This window comes from Amphiprion ocellaris, chromosome 6 (assembly GCF_022539595.1).
Source record: "Amphiprion ocellaris isolate individual 3 ecotype Okinawa chromosome 6, ASM2253959v1, whole genome shotgun sequence".
NCBI lineage: Eukaryota > Metazoa > Chordata > Actinopteri > Pomacentridae > Amphiprion > Amphiprion ocellaris.
Genome location: NC_072771.1, coordinates 21,782,142 through 21,803,976, shown reverse-complemented (window position 1 = coordinate 21,803,976; position 21,835 = coordinate 21,782,142). Strand labels below are relative to the sequence as shown.

The following is a 21,835-nucleotide window of genomic DNA, read 5'->3' as shown; positions in this document are numbered from 1 at the left end:
GCAAAAGGTTGTTTGCTAACCGCCAAAAAAAGACTCAAAAGAAGACTAATGGAAGTGGAGTTCATGGCTGCCGCCGGTAAAGTTAAACGCAAGTTATGTGATGAACACAGGACATTTCAACAGTCATGGGAGGAAGAATTTGCTTTTGTGGAGGTAAATAACAAGCCTAACAGTGTGCCTTCTTTGCCAGAAACAGTCCATTCCAAAACGAACGAATCTCCAGCGCCACCGTGACAGCTGTCACAAAGACTTCAAAGTTGACTTTCCACCAGGCAGTATTATAAGAAAAGACAGAATATGCAGTCTCATTGGAAATCTTCGTGGTCAACAAACTGTTTTGAGATTCAGCTGTAAAGAAAGTGACAGAATTATGGTGGCATCATTCAAAGTAGCGTGGAATGTAGCAAAGAGTCGGCGGCCTTTCACTGAGGGACAGCTGATAAAAAAAGTGTTTTCTGGACTGCAGTGAGTCCCTTTTGCTGAGTTTATAAACAAAGCTGAGATCAGCCGACAGATATCCAAACTACAGCTTTCAGATTCAACTCTCAGCAGACGTGTGGAAGACATTTCTGATCATTTGTTCATAAAATTAATCGACGATCTAAAGAAAACGCAGCACTTCAGCCTGGCCATAGACGAGTCCACTGATGTGTCGGATACAGCGCAACTTATGATATGGGCTCGGTTTTTTAATGGTGACACATTCATGGAGGAAATGTTTTCTCTTTTGCCACTGACTGGCCAAACAAGAGGAGAGGACATTTGTTTGGCACTCATGGACTTTTTCCAGGGACCAGGGAGAGAGATTGATTTGGGGAAATCGGTGTCAGTTACCACCGATGGTGCACCGTCGATGGTTGGAAAAGAAAGAGGACTTGTTGCATTAATGAGAAAAGAAGACGCATTTCCAGACTTTTTTGCCTACCATTGTATTGTGTTCTTCACCAAGAACATCTCTGCTGCAAACTCACAGGTGGTGAAGTGAAAACAACGATGGGTAAGGTGGTGAAAGTTGTTAACTACATTAGAGGCGATGCTCTTAAGCACAGACAGTTCCGCACCTTAGTAGAAGAATACGACACAATGTTAAGACCTGACGCTGCACGCCGCAGTGCGATGGATGAGCAGAAGCACTGTACTGGAGAAGTTTGTGGATTTACTGCTGGTGATTCGAGCCTTCATTGCGCAGAGAAAGCATGTCGATCTGTATTATGTCAACGATGAGAAGTTTGCACTGGAAGCGGCTTTTCTGGTTGACACAACCAAGCACCTCAACTCCCTAAATTTGAAGCTCCAGGGAAACAAGAAATTGCTGCCTGCCTTGGTGAATGATGTTTCTGCTTTCATGGAGAAACTCTCTCTTTATCAAGACCAGGTTGGTGACAATGACTTCACACACTTCCCAAACCTACGTTCACAGGTCAGTCAGTTGAACCTGCTATCTGTGTTCAGTATTTGGGTGAACTTGCCAGTGGCAACATCTACACTGCCACTATTTTGTAACTGAGACACTTCAGAAAGTTTATTTTTTCTTATTTTAATTCTTGCATGAATTTGACTTTGCTTCTCCATGCTAAGAAATGTGATACAATGTCCTGATTTCAACTGAGTGTAATTGTTTTAGCTTTGACCTCTTCTGTCAGGGCTGCCTATTGATGCACAATTTCTGTGAATAATGCACACCTATATGTTTTTTTATTTCATTTGGTTATACCTCATTGCTCAAAAAAGTAGGTCACCTAAAGAGCTATGTTCGTATGTTTTACAATGGTTGGTTTTTGGCCACAGATGAACTTTTTTGTGATGTGCAAGATTTAATTTTTACTTTATTTTTTGGAGTAGTAGGCCAATTAATTTTTATAAGCAATCTCTTAATTTATTTACTTTTTTTTGGAATAAAGCCTACTTAGTTTTTTTGATGTAATTTAGTTAATTTCTCAAAAAAGCATTGCTTGAAAAATATTTTAAAAACTTTGAAACAGTGCTTTTGTTTGTTACAAAAAAAGTGCTAATATGCAGTAAGTATGTATTTTGTGAATAAAGCCCCATTTTGTAATTTGATTTAAATGATTTTTTTTTCATGTCATGACATTTGGCCTTTTTGCTTTTACTGGAAATGCAGAAAACAGCCACAAATAGATCTATAAGGCCAAGTATAATATATTTTCAACAAAATCTTATTTTACTTTTACAAAAGCCTAATGAAATTGTCTTTCTATTGTAGTGCATTTAAAATATTTTGTTATTGAATATTACCTTGATTATTTAAGTGCCTTTTACATAATTCAGTCATATTAAATTAGTACTTTTAGGTTGCGGCCCACACAAACGGAGATATTTTTCTATGTGGCCCATGAGCAATGGTAAGTTGAGTAGCCCTATGTCTTGTCGTGTGTTGATTCAGTGATATCAGTTTTGTGATAACAGGGTCAACTGTCTGCTAAAGTTGTGTCAGGGAGTTCAAAAGGAACAGAGAATAAATAACTAGCCACATATAAATAACCAGAGCCTATTTTCAGTGTCTGTTGGTTTATTTTACAGGGACAGTGAGCATTAATAAACATTTCTGTAAATGCACCAGCCAAGAGGCTATTTTTTCATCTGCAGTCCCTGGACAGATATTACAAAGTTACCCTAAAAACAGAATATAGAGTATACGATTAAAACTACAAAGTTGTTGAGATCATGTATAAGCCCACAGAGAAATAATACAAAAATAACAGAATATTCATGTTAACCTAAGTTATAAACTGAATGGCAGTATACCAGCATTACCAGTGAATTGAAAACAAGACACAAATCTCTCTGGGAATGATGTTTTAGTTGTCTGAGAAACATTAAGGACTGCAACAGGACAGTCGAGTGCATAGTGAATGCAAGAAACTGAGGGAAGTAGGCAATACTTTTATGTCTAATTGCCTTTCAAAAATGAATGTGTCAACAAAAATAGTAAAACATAAAACCAAGCATCCATGCCTTATATACTACTTTTTAATACCAAATTTAAGTGACATAAACAGATTATACATGAGCAAAAATGTTTCTTTTTTTTTTCTCAATGATGTCTGAAAATTGTTGTAACGTAGACAATAAGACCTTTAACTCTGTGTTTATGTATATGTCAGGTATAGCTTCTGATCAGAGTGGATATTCGGCATGTTGAATGCAATCTTGTTTATAATATAATGATGATGAGTGTGAGTCATGAGGCATGGTGAATAATAAAGGCATGATGGTGGTAGAAACCCTGGGCTGGGCTCCAACACAGTTCAGGCCTCATCGAACCCTGGGCCTGTTCCAAATTAATGCTAATACAGTTTGGGTTGCAGTGGTAAACTGAGCATTATTCATACTATGGATCTACAGCTTCTCCCTTGTGTAAAAGAAGAGAAGATGAATTTAAAAAAAATGTCTGTGTTTGTGCTAGTGTGAATGTGGCCATGCGTGAGTATGTTCGTGTATGTGTGTGTTGATGCATGCATGCATTCTCTAAAATGTATGTGTACACAGTGTAAGCATCTTTGCCTGTGGGTGTGTTTGGTATTTTCACCATGCTCACATTTATATCTGTCTACGTTTTCCTTTTCCCTTCCTGCTGATGCCATCAGTACACACATTGTGACTGATGACAGTCGTTGCCACAGTCTGATGCTCTGCTGCTTAATGTCCTTTTTGTTTATTAATTAACTGCAGGACATATATGCTGAGAGACACCTATTGATTCAACTGCTGCATTAATTGATTTTGTGCTTCACTAATCATATTGTTGCTGCAAGATCATTACTAGACCTCTGTGTTGTCTTTGTGGTGAAGCATTGTGTGTTGATATACTGTGCTGTTCTTAGTTTTGCGGGTGAAGTGTTAAATGCGGTTGTCAGTTTGAATGGATATGTTTCTATTTTTGTTGTATGGTAGAGAATTGAGAATAAGAGGAGAGGTCCTGACAATTAAGGCCCAGAGAACACACAATGGTACATTAGTAGTAGGGCTGCCAAAATTAACGCGGATTAGTCCGTTGTCATGATTAATATGATTACAAATCTTAACGCAATTAACGCATCTGCATCGCAAAATGAGTTAAAATGCCTGAAACGTCTCTGGCAACGCATTTCGTGCAGTTTGTCCAAGTAGACTTGCTGTCGTTGGCCATGCGCAAATGGGCAGTTGATCCGGTAGTGGCAGAACCAACCAACTCCACATGGAAGACGATGAACAGTAGGGCCCGGTTGATTTCTGGACCGGCCGATTAAATCGGCCAATTATAGCCTTTTTTGATAAAATGCATCATCGGTCGGAGTTCTGCCAATCAAATGCCGATATTTTCTTAATTTCATACATACAGTAATATGCACGCATCCAGCTGGATGCAATATAGATTAAAAATTAATGATATTTAATCATGATTTATCTAAATTAATCCACAGCAACCCTGTGATTAATCAGATTTTTTTTTAAAAATATATCTTTTGACAGCACTAATTAGTGGTCATAAATTTCATAAATTATACTGAAAATAATATTCAGGAAGATTTTAGAAATTCTGCAAAAATAGCACAAGCATATACTGGATTTTAAAATAATTAAAACTATTTTTTATGCAAGCAATATCAGTGCCTGTCAGCCCACTTCTTTTCCTTCATACCATTTTCTGTGCATGTATGTCCTGCACTGAAACACTTTTGCAATGTGTTCGCACTCATTAAGTCAAAACCACATCCAGTTGTGGCCACATAAACTGAAAGCCACAGATCTCAACCAAATTCTCTGAAAAAAATGTTAAATAATACAAAAAAAATGCAAACTCGTTATCTTTTTACTATGATTGCTTGAGTTGAAGAAATCTATAAGTCTTATGATTCCGTCAAGTTCATACATTAATACATATCTGGATACACACAAACTTGTGGATGGGTACATTAAGAAAAATCTGGATTATATGATATTGCAGTAGCTGACAGCTTAGAAAAGGTGAGAGTGTTCTCAGATATAAAACACTACTATTCTATCATTGAAACAAACGCATTGTAGTGTTTGTGTGTATCAGACTGCCAAAGGTTCCCTAGTGAGTCTGACCGGGGGTTACAGTGTAACCAAAGCGTCTGTCTCCTGCTCACCAGCCAGATCTGCCGGTTCAGCTTGACTGGGCCCAGTTGTCTTGGTTTCATACTGACGACTGTCTGGGAAAGGTCTGTCTGGGGTTCAAGTACATTAAAGTCATCCGCTCCCCTCCCACTGAGCCCCAACACAGATGGCTCCAGATGCAGCTGGCACAGCATGGAGCAGCACCTGACAGTGCTCATTCACTCAGACACACAAAAATACACATATACAAGTATAAACACATGCAAATACACAAACACATGCACAAACTCAGGTATGGACACAGCTGCTCACTTAGTGTACCTAAATGCACGTAAACTTGCACACACACTTGCACACACACACTGTCTGATTGGTGCACATACATTCACACCTTAAATACTTAGATGCACACGCTCACAGCAGGAACATATGCTGCCACGCGTCTACAAATCCTCACAGTAGCGCACATACGAATAGGCAATTAAAGACTCCGATTACTGCATGGCGCACACATACACTCAATTGTAAACCCATACATATTGTGCTCACTTCCTAACATATGCCAGGGCATGCCGATGTGCACAGTGCAGAAAGCCTTTTTCTCTGCAGGAGCAGACAGGAAAGAGAGGAGCAGGACAGCTGAGAGAAGTCAGATTGAACATCCTCATTATTTGTAACACAGAGAAAGATGTAAATTGAGGACAATGCATTTTGTTGTACTGCGTGAGATGCTTTGGCTATTAGGGCTCTGTGCGCTGGATGGGGGTGGTAAATGAAACATGAAACAAAGTAGACTTTTGGATGCTGAAAGAAATATACAGTGCGCCTTTTTAAATAATATTTCCTCCTCAGCGACAGCCATTTGAACCAAGATGAATTGCCAGTTGCCCGTGTCATTTATTGCAGTGCAGAGCTGATATTATAACAGGACTTTACAGAAATACACTTATGATACTCGGCAGGTGATCTACAAGCCCTCTTTGACAAATATAACAGGTATGTTTTCATTCAGGCATGTCAGGGTGGCATGAATTAGAGAAAACAGAAAAACAGACCAGACTTATAGGTGTTAGACAAATTGGGAAAAGTGATCTTTCCCCAAAATTTAAATGCTACTTAGAATAGTTAAATAAGATACATGCCTATTCGTGCAATGAAATCATTGGGAATAAACTGTGTAATTTAATCTTGTGACTGATTTAGTATCATTATTTTACTTGCAGGGGCAGCTTGGACTTGGAGAGGACAGGCTGCACATATCTGCTCCTTGTCTTGTCAGCTATTCTCAGCTAACTGAGGTCACACAGATACAAGCAGCGGACAGCTACAGTGCTGCTGTCACAGGTGAGCAAGAATCCAACAAGAAGTAGACCTCAGAGATTCTGTCTTTCCTACAACTGCACTGTTTTAGCCGTAAAGTATTATGTACAGTTGAATAGCATCACGTAACTGAAACGTTCAAACGTGTAATTGTCTCTGCAAATATCTCTCATTGTGATTAAAAGAATCTTAAAAGTTGTATTCACTCTACATAATATATAAAACAACTTATTAACTTGAAGCCCTGAATTTCCCAGTAGTATCCCGCACTGTGGCTTTGAGCCATGCAAATTTTTTCATCTACATCATTTCATTGAGTTTTAATTACCACAACAAGGATTCAGTGTCCTCAAATGACATCACTCGGAGCACAAATTCAACCTCATTAGCTCTCAATATCTCTTAAGCCAAATGAAACTGCGCAATACTGCACCCAGTTTCAGTTTTACGTGTTAGATGATGTACATAATGAATTCGTTGTTCAACCAGCTATCCCTAAACTACCCCGCTAAGATCTCAGGCTACCCCTGTAGCTACTTTGTTATTATTAGGACTGAGAGATAAGGAGGCATGCCATCTCTTTACATAATCTTTCCCACTAGCCTGGCTGCATTTACTGTAATTCCTAAAAAGCCAAACTCAGAGCCCTCTTTGCTGACTAAGTCTGAAAACAGGTAGTGTCTGATAATTTCCTTTTTACCCTTTTTTTGTCTGCCATTATTCTCTAACCCCACCACAGAGAGTCATTGATCTGACACAAAACTACACCGAACAAAAATATACACACAGATTATAATATGCTACTGAATTCTGTCCATTCTGTTTGTATTTGTTGGTCCTATACACAACATCTCTGCAAAAAAAAAATGGATGCTGTGGAACAAGCACTATATTGAAGTGGTAGGGGCACATGTAGAGTGGAGTCACAGATCAGAAATCACAAGTTAGTAAGAAGGCAAACATATGCAATGTATGTAGATGATGTTGATGCTGGCTTTTATAGTCTGAAGGAGTGTCTGTGTACTGGTCATACTATCTGATCCATGTCCTTGAAAGCCACACCTGACTAGGGTGTGGATCAACTCAGTGGTGGAGAATTTGCCACAACCTGAACATTAAAACACACGGGCACAGAACCTGAACCATTTTCTAACCACAGCAATACAAGTGAGATGTTTTTTTTTTTTTTTTTTACTTTTCTCTAAGTCAGAAAAGAACATTTGAATGCTGCATTTTTGCAGGCAAATCAGGTTTGTTTCTCAAATCAAATCTTTACGACAGACTGTCTGCACCTCTATTTGCAAGGGATCAAATCAGATTTGTGTATCCCAACATTACTAACCTCTGTGCATGTGCTGCAGTGGTAACAATGTAGGCGTCAATATCGACGTGCTGTGAGACATCTCTAAATAAATTGTCTTGTTCCGGGAGGTTCCTTCCTGCTTTGCCTGTACAGAACCCTCCAGCAAATGTGCTCACGGACGCTTCATTTTGACTTCTTTCCACAGACTGTTTTTGATTGTGCTGTCTTCTATAGCGCTCTGCACTCTGGATCGCTGCTGTCACAAGTGTCAAAAGACACTTTGAAATCAGTTTTAAGGGACCAGGGCATCTAGACTGAGATCTATCTTTTGATATGCAATTTAAATCGCATTTCAAACCACCTCCAAATCTGGTTTAGATCTGTTTTCCAAAAATCACATTTCATGTTGTTTTTCGCTGTCTAGATTTTCTCAGATCCAGCTGGATGCAATATAGATGTAAGAAAAATGGATTTGTGCTGACAGTCTGAACAAGGCCTCAGACATTTACACCTTTACAAAGTGTCAGGCAACCACTTCTCCTTTAGTAGCTCTTGCCTTCTGCCAGACAGTTAGAATTAAAGTGGTTACACTACAAATGCAACATCACCCATTTACAGAGAAAAGGCGCTGTACTTGTTTCGAGACCAGGGTACATTTACAGCCTGCTGCTATAATGCAACATTCCTGTGAAAACAATTGCCTATTGTTGAACAGAGACGTCTACTGGCCCTGTGTGCACGGTTTTCACTCGAAATGCCACTGGTTCATTAAATGAACTGCATTCTCAACATATTAAGTTTGTCCCATTTGAATTCTTGGCGCATTGAAGACTATTTGGCAAGTGAGGTCCTACCTGCCTGTGGTACAGTTATGTCTTTAAGTGATCTATAAAATGTTATTATTTAAAACAAGCTCTTTATGGATTGCTTACGAGACATGCTTAGTACATGATTGATCTGACCTTTCACAGACTGTCGTTCTTTGGGAAAACATCAGCCTTAACCTTTTTTAGCTGGATTACTCTGCCAGCATCTCCGTATGCGTGTGTGCGCATTTGTGTGTCCGTCTGTGTTTTTGTGTGTCTGTACATGTATGAGTTTGTATTGTAATGCACGTGTTTGTGTGTGGAGTAAAATGCCATCTAGCAACGCCTGTCTCATATGCTTTCATAAGGTTTGCTTCACTGAGATGAAAATAATACATTACTGATTGATTGATCAATCATGTCTGAAAGGGTATATGCGTTTGTGTGTGCGTGTGTGTGTGTATGTGTGTGCGTGCGTGCGTGTGCGAGCTTGCCAAGGCTGCGTACAGCTTGATGCAAAATAGAGATTGATGGAGGCTTGCCGTGAGGAGGATACTCAGTTATCTCCTTGTAATTAAAATCCACCTCATAAAGATTATTGACTCCCCCACCACACAAACCAGCATGCTCCCTCGCTTGGCAGGGTTTGCAAAGCGCTTCTTAAAAAATGAAAAATAGCATATTAAGCAGCACATATTTCCCATTTATGCGGAACATTTAGATGTGGTTAAGTTATCGTAATGTGCAATAAAACCTGGATGTGAAATTTGTAATCCACTTTGGAAAATTGCTTACTATATTGCTTTAACATCCCCTGAAAGAGCTTTTGAGATGTGTGTGCCAGGTTTATTGTATGCTATAATTTAAAAGTCCTCAATGCAGGCAGTAAATATAAATTTATTAGTGGTGGGTTTAAAAAGCCAGACTGAGGTAGCATGAGTGAGTGGATGCTTGAGTGTTTGCAGTATGTGAGTACATACAATGTTTTTGATAAGTGAGAATGTGTTCCCTCTGCGTGTCGCACAGTGAGCAAAGGTGAGTGTGTGTTTGTGTGTGTCTGTGAACACAGAGTGTGTGTATGTGCCCAGAGTGTGCAGGATTACCGTCTCAGTACACTGCTCTATATCAGCTCCTTTTTCTAAACTAAACTGAACTGACAGAATGTAATTCTCGCTTCCATTTAAGTGCTTATGATTGGGGCCAGTGTTTCTTTTTGAATTTGGAAGAAACCAAAGTTGTAAGGTCCAGGAGCGAGTTAATCTGTGGTAGACTGGGGTCTGTTTTCCTTATGAGCCTTTTTGGCACTTAGCTGTGCCCTTCCAGTAAAGACAACAAGCAAGTACGAAATCATGTAAATAAGTCAGGGGCCCATGATCAGGAACTGTCAAAGGTAAAATCAGCTTTTCTAATCCAATATAGTTCTGTCAAATTCAGTGAATATCTCCTCACGGCCCGCTAGCTGTTCATTCTGTGTGTACTGAAAAAAATCCTCTGCTGGTGCAAAGCCCTGACTTTGCAAATGGTAACCAAGGAAAAGGGCTCGGACCAATCCACACAATACTTTCCCCACATGTCCTGTGCATCTTAGTGCTTGTGCACATTTGTGTTCATGGGCACCAGTCATCCAATCCAATCCAGCTTTATTTATATAGCACTTTAAACAACCACAGTTGAAACAAAGTGCTGTACATCCAGAACAAGGTAATACAATACATAAAAACAGTAAAACAAATAAAATCAAAAATTCACAATAAAGGCACTAAAAAATAAAAATCTGAAATGCACAATAAAGGCATGTGGCATGGTCATGGTGAGAAACATAGAAAGAACATACCAACACATCCTTATAGGGTCATTTTACTTTTCATAGTTGAGAAAATATGTGGCAAGGTGGCACTGCATGTATTACTGATGTATCTGTCTGAACTTTTGCCCTTTTGTTCCTATCTTCAGCAGGTGGAGAGCTGCTTCTCTGGGGTCAGATCCCTTGTGTTTCCTGGGTCAGTTATCACAGAGGCCTCAAAAGACTCTGGACCCCCCAGTCTGTTCCTCTGGCAGGCCGAAAGGTGTGTGTGAGAAAGGCTGCGTAAATTATGTTTTCAAGCTCCTCAAGTGTAAAGCAGATGAAAGACCCAGGATTTTCTGAGTATGTAAGTTTTAGCTGGATATGCATAAATTCTTATAGGGTAAGTCCACACTGAATAACGTGTCTGAAAACTGACTCTATATTGCTTCCCATGCGTGTAGCGCATATATTACCCTGAACACGCACCAGTCATGTTTAGCCTGAGTGTAGATGAGATGAGATGACCATTTAATAAACACATTGCAGAAAGCATTGTAAGAAATTCCTCCTTTCTGCTCTATGAACTTACTCTTTTTTGTTCTTAACTAATATGATATTGGTTTAAAATGGAGAATGTTTTTTTTCAAAGTTTTTTTTTTTTTTTTGTTGCCTTTTTCGGCTTTATTCGATAGGTGCAGTGAGAGACAGACAGGAAAGGAGGGAAAAGAGTGGGGGGCAGACATGCAGCAAAGGGCCGCAAGTGGGAATCAAACCCAGGCCGCTGCGTCAGGGAAGCCCCTGTACATGGGTTACCCGCCATTGAGCTATCCGGGCACCGGAGAATGATTTTTTACTGTGTTATTTATTATTAAATACAGCAACATTTCAATTGATTTATTTGAAAAAAAAATCACATTACTCAACATTCAAATAAATATAAATGTATCCAAGTTAGCTAAAGGGCAAATTTTCATCAGCAGTCCTTTTAATTTCTGTTCAGGAATTACATCATGTATCAAGAAACTAAATGTAACTCAGAGGTCTTAGGCATAAAAATACATAATAAAAATTATGTAAGTGACTTCAGTTCCATGTGATTCAACACAATACCAAAATCCATTTGCAGGGGAGTCTTGGGAAATACTGTTATGCCAGTATTGAATTTATGCACTACTTTAAATTCTAAAAACATTTGATTTTATTCAGGTGATTGATGTTGCCTGTGGAACGCAACGCATGATGGCTCTCACCACAAGTGAGTAACCTGTCATCCATCCCTAAATGTTCATACCTCTCGTTAACTGGTTTTGGGGCAATGAGGTTGAGGCAAAGGTAAACCAATCAAATTCATGGTTTTGATTCATATTACTCCCCTCTGCCTCAACCCCAGGCTGGCTTCTCTTCCCTTTCTCCAAATGATGTCTTGTTCCTCCTCAAAGCCCCTCCTCACTTACTTTCTCACTCATCAAACCATAATTCACTTCAGAGGGAAGCATCATTAATGCACAGTAGGACCCAGCAGCTTGATGTGTGCTAATTATATTGTGTGTTTTACACGCTGGATGACTTTTGCTTAGTCAGTGATGAGCTCAGTCTCTGGTAATTGTTTTTTGGATGTGATGAGTTTATAAAAGCCTGCCTGTGCGTGTGTATCTGGGCATGCTATGTTATGTTTGCGTTTGTCCATTCATGTATGTGTGAGTGAATGTGTTCACGGCGAAGCTTCATGGAAGCCCACATTTATCCGTGCCTGTGCTTGTGTATGCCGCGTTGATTTAAGGCTGTGTGCACACACGTATACAGCATACACTGTTTTATACATAACCAGAAAGCCAAGATTATTCTACAGCTCCACACATTATACGCTTCTGTGAACTTAATAATGATTAGCAAACAGTCAAAATCTCAACATCATTCTGACACGTTAAAACTGCGTGCAATTTTAAAGTCCATCATTTCCACACAAAACTTTGACATGCACACTCAACCATGGCACCACACTCCATTACTTGCTTGAATTCTTCATAACCAGTGTGATCCTTTTAGCACTGTACATCAGTCAGTGCTGTAGCTAGAAATGTAGCTCAGCCTTTGGCTAATCACGCTGATTGGAGGTGTCCTTTGGCTCACCTGGGGGCTTCCAATCCTATTAGGCCAACAGTCCTGAGCCTAGCGTACCCAGCAGCCGCTCGTGTTTGATCACTGGTGCTTAGAGCCCACACTTGTCCTCTTATGTTGGTGTTAAGGCATGGAGGAGAGGAGCAGCAGGGTAGGGTTTGGGGAGGGGGGTTAAAATGTGATCTCCTTAACTCTCTAGGGGGGCAGAGGGGAGTTCATTGCCCCACCTCCCTCGCTGACACTCCTCTGCTCCTGCAGCTGGAGTTGGTCTTTAAACTTCTGATGCCAGTTGAAAGGCGGAACACTGCAAGTTTTTTCCAGGCAGAAGAGGAAGAGATGGAGGGATTGGTGGCAATGAAAGATTGAAAGAGGTGCACAGTGAAGAGCAGCTCTGTCTGTGTTGTTTTGACAGTTAAAAAATCATTTGGAGAGTCTAAGTCATTTAGAGATTCACTCAAGCTCATATCACCCTCTTTTTTTTCCTCTCCTTGCTTAATCTTTCGTTTCCTCTCTGCACACCTGATGCCGCCAGGCCTGTCACCTCTTTCTACCCTCTTCCTATCAGCACCACATACTTTACCTGCCCTCCATCACTCCTTCTCTCAGCCTTCCTCCTGACTGCTATTCTCCCTCACTGCATGCCCATCACTATGTCTCCCTTGTCCCCCACCCCTCTACACACCCCCACCTGGCCAAGAGCGGCTAGGAAGAGCCATGTGTTTCCAAAGTGGACTGGATGGGAAATCGAAGCAGGGCTTCTGTGTTTATCAAGCCACAGCTCCGTCACCTTGCTCCTACTCCCCGTCTAGAGGCCCCGGCAAATTGGTGACAGCAACAACAACCCTGCAGCACACATGCCCCCTTCTTCTGTGCACACGTCCGCACACACAGTCACACACACATAGCATAGCACCTTGGCCTGTTTAGTTTTATTGCTGGTGTCAGGTGAGGAGGTGGAGGTAGGAGTGCTGTCTAATGTTCGGCTCACACACATATACGCACACAGATACACTCACACACAGCCATTTCCACCCCTGCCGACACCTTGGCTAACGAGACCTGTGAACTGCAGTGACAGAACTCCGAGACTTGTCAGAGTCCCACTCATTTAATGCCAAGACCCAGCCCCAACTCTAACCCAACAGGGTTTCTGTATGCACACCAAGCCACAAGCCTGCACAGTAATATACTGAACGTGATTCTGCTGAATACCACTGCTAATTCATGTTAATATTCTTTATGTAATACTTTTTTGACTGTGATCTAGACTAATTATTTCACTAAAATGATAAACTAGTGGCACGGGGTAGCCCTGCATTGATCTGAGATGGATGTGCAGGTGAAATGTCATGGTCCAGTTGAACTTCACCCTCAGTTTGTACCTCATTGTGTTCATGTGCAGCATTACTTCTTTTATCTATAAATGCTTGAATGTTTGCCATTAGTCTTACCATTCTACTTCCGTGTCTAACACTGCAGTTATGTGTCTGTAAACCTGCTGTACCCACAGGCATCTTTATCTGAAGTATCTAATAGTCTTGAGTCATTACAAGCAGTTTTGCATGGAACATTGCCCCTTTTGTTGCATGTATGTAGGATGCTTTCTGCTCAATATCTTTTTCAGTGTCCCCTCTCTTTTCTTTGGTGTGATCATGTAAGTGGAGGATAAAGGAGAGTTGACTTGGGTTAGAACCCTGCACGGCCTTGCTACCTTGGAAATTAACTGCACAAATAACATCTGGCCATTGTGCCTAAGCACTTACAACGATGCCATTTAAGAGAGTATTGATCCACCCAATGCAGGGTCGATCATTGGATCAATGGTGTGTGGGTTGGTCGGCTGGAAGGCTGTTTGACGGCATGAATGAATGGATGGTTGGATAACAGATGAATAGACGGTTGGATAATGAATGGATGGATGGATGGATACATGGATTGATTCATGGATGAGCTTTAAAACTGATGCATGAAAGGCAGCAGTGTCAGGTTTGTGCAGATATGAAATGGTGCAAATCCGAAGATTTTACTTGCTTGCCATCTTTTGTGTGGGACTGTGTTCATTCGGTCTTGTGTGCTTTCCAAGGATTGCCAACATTCAACACACCCTGAGGTTTGCTGTAAGTTCAAAGTGAACTTAATACAGCAACAGCTAAAAACTAAATCAGCAAAAACTTTGCAATAGTTGGTCATAACTTCTTAGACTTTTCAGCTGTTGCCGAGGAGGTCACAGAGCACTAATGCACATCTAATACATAAGGGAGCGCCTTACTAATTACACATATTTTTACTTGGATATGCACAAGATTAAGTTAAAATCCATCAGTGAGTTGTACTGTATGTATAAAGTTGTGTTTGTAGCATAGAAAATGAAAACTGAGGGAGAGATATAAATTAAAAAACAGTCATTGTCATTAGCATGTTGTTGGTGGATTGTTGTGATGTGTTTACACCAGGGTTGATTGACCTAGTTACCCAGCCCCTGGCAGCACAACATGGAGAAATGAAATATAATGCAACACAGGGGAGAGGTGTAGATTCCTTTATTATTTTTACATGTGAGACCCTTGTGAGTGAACACACACACAGCAGTGATCATCAGGGGTTCACAGAGGTCGTGCCTTGTGACGAAGCGAAATAAAAAAAGAAGGAGTACTTATTTAAAATTCTGTAAGAGATGTCAATTGTGCCCTCTGCATATTTCTATGGAAAATTTGTAAATAGATCCTTTGTAAATAAATTCTCTCTTGCCAATCACCCTGTCTGCTCTGTGCACAGCAGCATTAAAAATTGATCCTTAGCCGCACCAGGGTGAAATGCTAACATCACTGCCAAATGACTGATTAAAAAGAAAAACCTTTAATCTTTGCTTAAAAGTGTCTACTGCCTTGGCATGCCTTTCCCTGTGCTCCTCTATCTTCCAAGGCTGTGAAGGGAAGGAGGGGGTCGCCGTGGGGGAAACGGGGTCACGCTTCATGTAGAGTCAGCGCTGTACAGCAATATAGCTCTAGAGGTGAGGGATTTCACTAAGAGAAGATCTAGCAATCGACATGCATTGCTCTCTTCTGAATTTAACCTTAAGCCAAAGGTTAAAAACACATTTGAGCATTCCACAACAGGGGGAGAAAGTGTTGGCATTTCTGCTAATGGCTGGTAAAAAAAAAAAAAGTAGCTTTTTTATCCAAATTAACCTTGCAAGTTGACAAAAATCAGCAGGACTGTATTAACAATGCAATACTGATATGCCTCCAACTCACTCAATTCCAGCAATAGAAATCACCACACTGTCTCTAAGTTATATAGTTGATAGTGTAGTGACATGGCAGCCGAAAAAAAATGGCATATAGAAAAATGAACAAGAGAAGATTTTTTAAAAAGGACATTGCAGTGTATATTGGAGGTGCTGAGAGATGTGCTTGTGTTTCAGGGAGCACAGAGAAGAACAGACAATATTCTCACCAGGAAACTGAAGCTCACTTCAGAGACCTTGTCAGCAATCCTGTACCAACGGAGAAAGAAAACACAGTGAAAGTAAGATAATCATACCTTGTTTTTTTTTGCTCTATAGCCCTTTTATCGACTTACTTGCATACCGTACAACTCAATCTGTAACTCACTTGCTAACTCAACTCTTGATCACTCCTGATTGATATCTTCCTCCTCCACACTCACTACCTGCCTTGTTGACATCCTCATTACCCATCCATTGTTTGCTTCTCATATCCTCTTTTATTTTTAGCTTTGGTTTCAGTTTGAATGCTGTAAACGAACATATCACTTATGAATGATACAAATATAACAAGTTGCACTTAAGTAAACAGCACAGCCCTCAAAACATTAAGTGGTGAATATATATTCACTCACCTCTCAGAATTTTTAGTGAGGGCCACTAAACTGTCACCCAGAGTCTCACACACACACACTCAACTCCCGCCCCTCCTCATCTCTCTGTCATTCAGGTGTTTACTGTCATTCATACTCAGGGTTTTGTATAATCCTCTCACCACACCTGAGTGCTCCCCACTCAGTGTCACTGGATTTACTCCCCCACCTCCCCTCACTTTACCCACCCCTCCTCTAGTGCACAGCCTTTTTCATTTTGCATCACAGTCATTCTTTTACACACGCCGTCATTTCTTATGTAAATAACGACAGATAAAAAGACAGTAACAGACATTTTAAGATTTACACACACCGCTCAGCGCGTATGTTCTCAGTCATCCCCTCTCATCAGCCAGTTTGTTTGGAGAAGTGTCTTTGCCTGTAGCCATAAATTAGGGGTTGTGATTTAACTCATTGAGACAAAAGAGAAAGACAATGAAACATGCATAAAACAAATGATGTGGAGAAGGTGAGGAAGAGGGAGGAGAGGAGGGTGAACTGAAAGCAGAAATGGGCCAGTATGTATTTCTGCTCTACTTTCACTTCGGTAAGGCTTCATTAAGAAGTCTGTTTCCAGAGCATGGTGGAATATGTATGTGTGCGCATGTATGTGTGTGCGCGTGTGCACCCGAGTGTGCGCATGCATTCATAGGTTAATGTGTGTCGAAGCACGTGCACATGCATTCATGTGTGCATGCCCATAAAATTATTTGTGTGTGTTCAGTGAGAGAGATCTCCTAAATTATTTACACCCAGAACTCTCTAATTGGTATCAAGTTTGTAAATGGGGTCAAATGAACAGTTTCATGCTGCTTTTCTCTTGCCTTAAGTCTGTATCATTACATCTGGAGCTACAGTGCTGCTGCTTCATTGGACTTGAACCTCTAAATGCTGTATTTGCCAATTGACTGGGGCTCTGCTCTCAGACTGGTGAAAAATGCTCCACCATGCTGATTCAGAGGAGGGAATGAAGTTGTTTTTTTTTTTTCTTTTTTTTTCTTTTCTTGCTGTGATAGAGCTGTTTTAGTCCGTCTACTCATGTCTGTTACATGGTGAATATTCTGTAATGACTCTGGTGAGTCGTAAACATCAAACAGAGGTAGACACGCTCACACACACACACACACACACACACACACACACACACACACTGAGCCTAAGGCAGCGCACAGAGCTGGTATTAGATTTAAACCCCCTAATAAAGCCAATTAGAATTATACTGTGCACTGATGAAGGCAACCTTACCAGGGCAATTCTCTTACTTCCATGCATGCACATGCAGGCATGTACATATACACTCATACATGCATTCTATCTACTGTGTATATGCTTCAACCAAAAATGCCAAGTTAAGAGTAGATCTCATTACATATTATATCATTTCCTGCTTTTAATCATTGGATACATTAAGTCCTGTTTTGGGCAGGTTGCTTGGAAAATATGATTAATTTCTCAGAAATATTACTAATTGAAAAGTAATACAATTATTTTACTCAACAGAAAAAGCAGCTGGTTACACTACTGTTTATATTAGTTTTGTAGCTCAGCAAAACTCCATCAATGATCCCTTTGCACACCCAGAAAGCAACTCTAACCTTATGTCACATCTTCTAGATTTGCATGTGAAAAACAAGACATTGCAGTTTAACAAGCAATCGTCCCGAATGTTTGGAGAGATTTACTGACTGTCAACAGCTAGTTTTGTCTGGCGGACTGCACACAGCTCACCTTACAGACAGGTTATGGTGTTCACAAAGACCTCAGCTGTTAACAAAACCCAGCATGATCTCTGAATTTTTTATTACTACTGAGAGGTGCATTTCTTTGTAAAGCTAACACATTGTCGACCAGCCTGTCCAGTAAATGAACAGAGAAAAAAGTGACTAGCAGGAATGTCACAGCATCATTACTGGGATTAGTGACTATATTGCAATTACGGAATTAAATTGTAATTGATTACATTACTAATTACTAAAACATATGAGCATATCACTGTAATGCTACAGTAATGCAAGCATTACCGTAGAACAGTGCTTTTCTCATTTTAGACGTGAATAGTTTAATGTTCAGAAATGGCTACATTTTTGATTGCAGTTCATATTACATTGTTTGATATATAATACTTACTCTGACAAGTTTGTTTTCCTATTTACTTTAACTCTACAATAAACCTATATGTGTCACAGTAGGGAAACCTAAATAGATATTGTTTGTCCTCCTGACAGGACTCGAGCCAGGTTCAACACAAGCTGCTTCAAGGTCTGGAGACACCAGAAGGCACTGAGGAGCAGAAGACAGATGAAGAAAGTGAGAGTGCAGAGGAAGAGGAAAGACGTGAGCAAAAACCAAACACAGATGAGCGAGACGTAGCATTACGCGATGCAGCATTTGCCATAGCCAGGTCTGCAGCGGGGATGCACTGGACAAGAAATGGCCACTCATCAATCAGATCCAGCCAGGGGGATGATAGGGAGGACTGTATGACAGCAGGGCCGTGGGAGCTGAGGAATGGGCCATTAATAAGCAGACGAAGCAGCCGTGATGGAGTCTTCACTACATTGCATCTTTTGCCTAGGTCAGAGGGAGGGCGATGCAGGCCCAGTGCCACCACATTGCCCCAGCTATTGACAGGACAACAAGCTCAAAGCAGAGCTTTAGCTGGGGCTCGAAAGGTGAGTGCTAATGTGGTTATCACAAGGGAAAAAAATGAAATCTCAAGCTTCTTACTGTTGTTTCCCCTGACAAGAATATACATGAATACAAAGTGAAGCAAACATTCAGGTTTGCACAATTTAAATTTAGCACTTTTGTCTCAGTGAATACAATCCAAACACAAGTGTTTAGTCTTTTATTGGATAATTGAAAGTACAGAGTGAAGAAAAATGTCGAGGTGACTTGCGTTGTACTTTTATTTTTTTATAGTATTTGAGAATGTTTCATCTTTTGTATGTGCTCAGGGGCTACAGATGAAAAGGAGCCTTTTGACTAACTGGCATATTTTCAGAAATGATAATCATGGTCTCAATTAAATGAATAAACTCAACTAAGCTCAATCTGGCAAAATCACAAGGCCTTAAACCCGTTATTTGTTATACCTCCTATAAATGTCAGTCTTACAACATGACTGTGAGAGCTAAGTGGTTTTGCACTTCTAGAGTCAGTAGTGAATCACTTTGGCTGAGATTAAAGAAACAAGTATACCGTAAGTGGTTGGCAGGCTTGAGGTGTGACTTTAGTATTGGACAGCTGCAAGAATGGTGATTTACAAACAGTAAGCAGCTGAAGTGATGAAATGTAGAAAAATGAAGCCTTCCAAAGGAAGATTGATAGACTGTAAAACTTTGAAGATGAGGTCTTTGTCTATTTATATATATCTATATCACAATATGTCTTTTTGGCTGTGACTTTTTCTCAAGTTATTTTTTTGTGTGAATTTCTCAGTCCCATGTGGACTGTTTTCACATCTATTCTTGTTATTTTTTCATTTGTCTTCTCAGGATAGATCTGCTAATCTGTCTCAGTTGGTCCAAAAATCAGGACGCGACAGCAGCATTTTGCATTTTCCCAGGCCCAAACCCAGACCTCCAGAGAGATGTACAGATCCTGAGGTTCAGAAGGTAGACTCTTGTCAGCAATCAGGAATTAGAGTACACGGTGGCCGTAAGTCTTCGATTTACAATTCTTCTCTCAAACTGAGCCCTGCGCATCAAGCTCAGATGGCCTCACCTTCCTCCCACCAGGGACCACGAGTCAAAACTTCTTTTTCTCTGACTTCTTCTTCCTCTCAACCTCTCAATTACTGTCCTACACACGGAAGAATAGTTTCCTCCTTTGACACTTCTTGGAAGAACCTGTAGGAATCCACAGATTTGTTCTGTTCATCAGTGAATGTTGTTGATTTATTTTTTATTTCTTTTTGGGAACATGAATATTTTTTACCAATAGTTGCCTAGAATGACTGGATATGGAATGAGAACGTGCACTCTGTGGTACTGCCTTTGGGGAGACCACATACAGAGCTAAATACTTTCGATTCCAAGGTTCCTGATAAACAGCCTCTTGCTCTGTAGGACTTCCCCAAAACAGAGTCCAGATCAGCATTAATGGCCTCCACTTTACTTCACACTGTGATTTGACAAATATGCTCCTTTTCCAAACCATATCACTCTACAACACTCATGAACCTTGACCACCTATGATGGCATTAGGCTTTCGTCTTACAGTCAAAGCTGCGTGAAGGAACTGCAGAGTCACTGAATCACTACATTTCAACAGAGCTTGAAAGGGTTTCCACCTTACATATACAGAGCCCAGTTTTTTTTTTAAGACTTACAGTATGTTGTTTATTAAAAACATGACGCCCTCTCAGATCTTGGCCTCTTGTAAGACATTTCACAGTGGAGCATTTTCATGGCTGCCCGTCTCTTCACTATGAGTCACATGTGCACGCTACTAGGGCTCTTTTGAGTGTGAGGAAATTGATTTGTTGCAGAGATAATACTATATGATGAGGTTTTGCAACATAAATAGGATCATCACAGGAAACAAGGCTTCCTTTGAATCTGGTTTTCTCTTTGTCTTTGCCGTTTTGTGTTCCTGTTTCCTAGAGTGGTCCTTCATTAGCCTTGTGCTATATGCAAATTGGTTTTGTTTTGTTCTGTTCTGTTTTTTTCTGGGGGGGAATTTGCACAATGTGGATCACCACCACAGAATTCCTTTTTTTTGGCTTTTATTTATAATAAGTGTGCCATGCAAATCTTTTTCTATCATCTACATTTAACGAAAAGGACATTTTTACACAGAGCAACATGTTAGCAGTGTTGGGTTAGACACATACTCAAAAATGTAGTGATAAAGCATTAAAATGATTTCTGAGTAATATTGAAATTGATTTATTGCATGAAAAGTTAATAGATTATCATTGTAAGCACTGATTTGACGTTTTATATTTAATTATGAATCATGGTGTAAAGTTACTGTAAGTTATACTGAAATACCAAACAGTTATATTATTATTCCTGTTTTGCTTTTGTCACAATAGTAAGCATTTCAGTCAGACAAAGAATACATATGGACAACCAAGCAATTTATTACCTTGAAAAGGTTTGCTATATTTACTATTCTAATGTTGTTTTTGTGATGCTAAGCAAAGCTATCTAAAGGGATACTGAATCACAGCTCAAAGACATTGACAAGTAAAACAATAAAAGTGCTTTTGAATTGAGATTTCAATTCGTTTTTGTGAGTTACAAACCCAACACTGACTACACACAGGAATGCAGCACTGATGGCATTGAGACATCTACCCACATCCCTCTCTTACACTCCCTATGGTTTGTTTTGGTGTGAGTAAGTGTTGGTTGTTGTGTATCACGTCTTTGCCCTGCGAGACTCCTGCCAATCGATTCAAGGTGAGACCTGTCGATTAAACACCCTGAGCCGTGCTCTCTACCTAACCCCGGGGTGATTCAATCCCACCCCTTATACACACATACACACACTTGTACACACGTGCACACACCCTCCTCACCTGTCATCCAT

The 21,835-nt window shown here is 40.2% G+C and overlaps 1 protein-coding gene across 1 annotated transcript in view; it reads left to right on the top strand.

Moving 5' to 3' along the window:
* The window catches only part of LOC111576599 (probable E3 ubiquitin-protein ligase HERC1), a 297,883-nt gene extending 276,365 nt beyond the window's left edge, over positions 1-21,518 (top strand). Inside the window, exons 9-14 of the mRNA XM_055011138.1 lie at positions 6,306-6,426; positions 10,465-10,577; positions 11,504-11,552; positions 15,840-15,943; positions 18,520-18,966; positions 19,792-21,518. Coding sequence (XP_054867113.1) covers positions 6,306-6,426; positions 10,465-10,577; positions 11,504-11,552; positions 15,840-15,943; positions 18,520-18,966; positions 19,792-20,151 — 1,194 coding nt within the window. The 3' untranslated portion in view covers positions 20,152-21,518. The remainder of the gene's footprint in view (positions 1-6,305; positions 6,427-10,464; positions 10,578-11,503; positions 11,553-15,839; positions 15,944-18,519; positions 18,967-19,791) is intronic.
* The last annotated feature ends 317 nt before the right edge of the window (positions 21,519-21,835 follow it).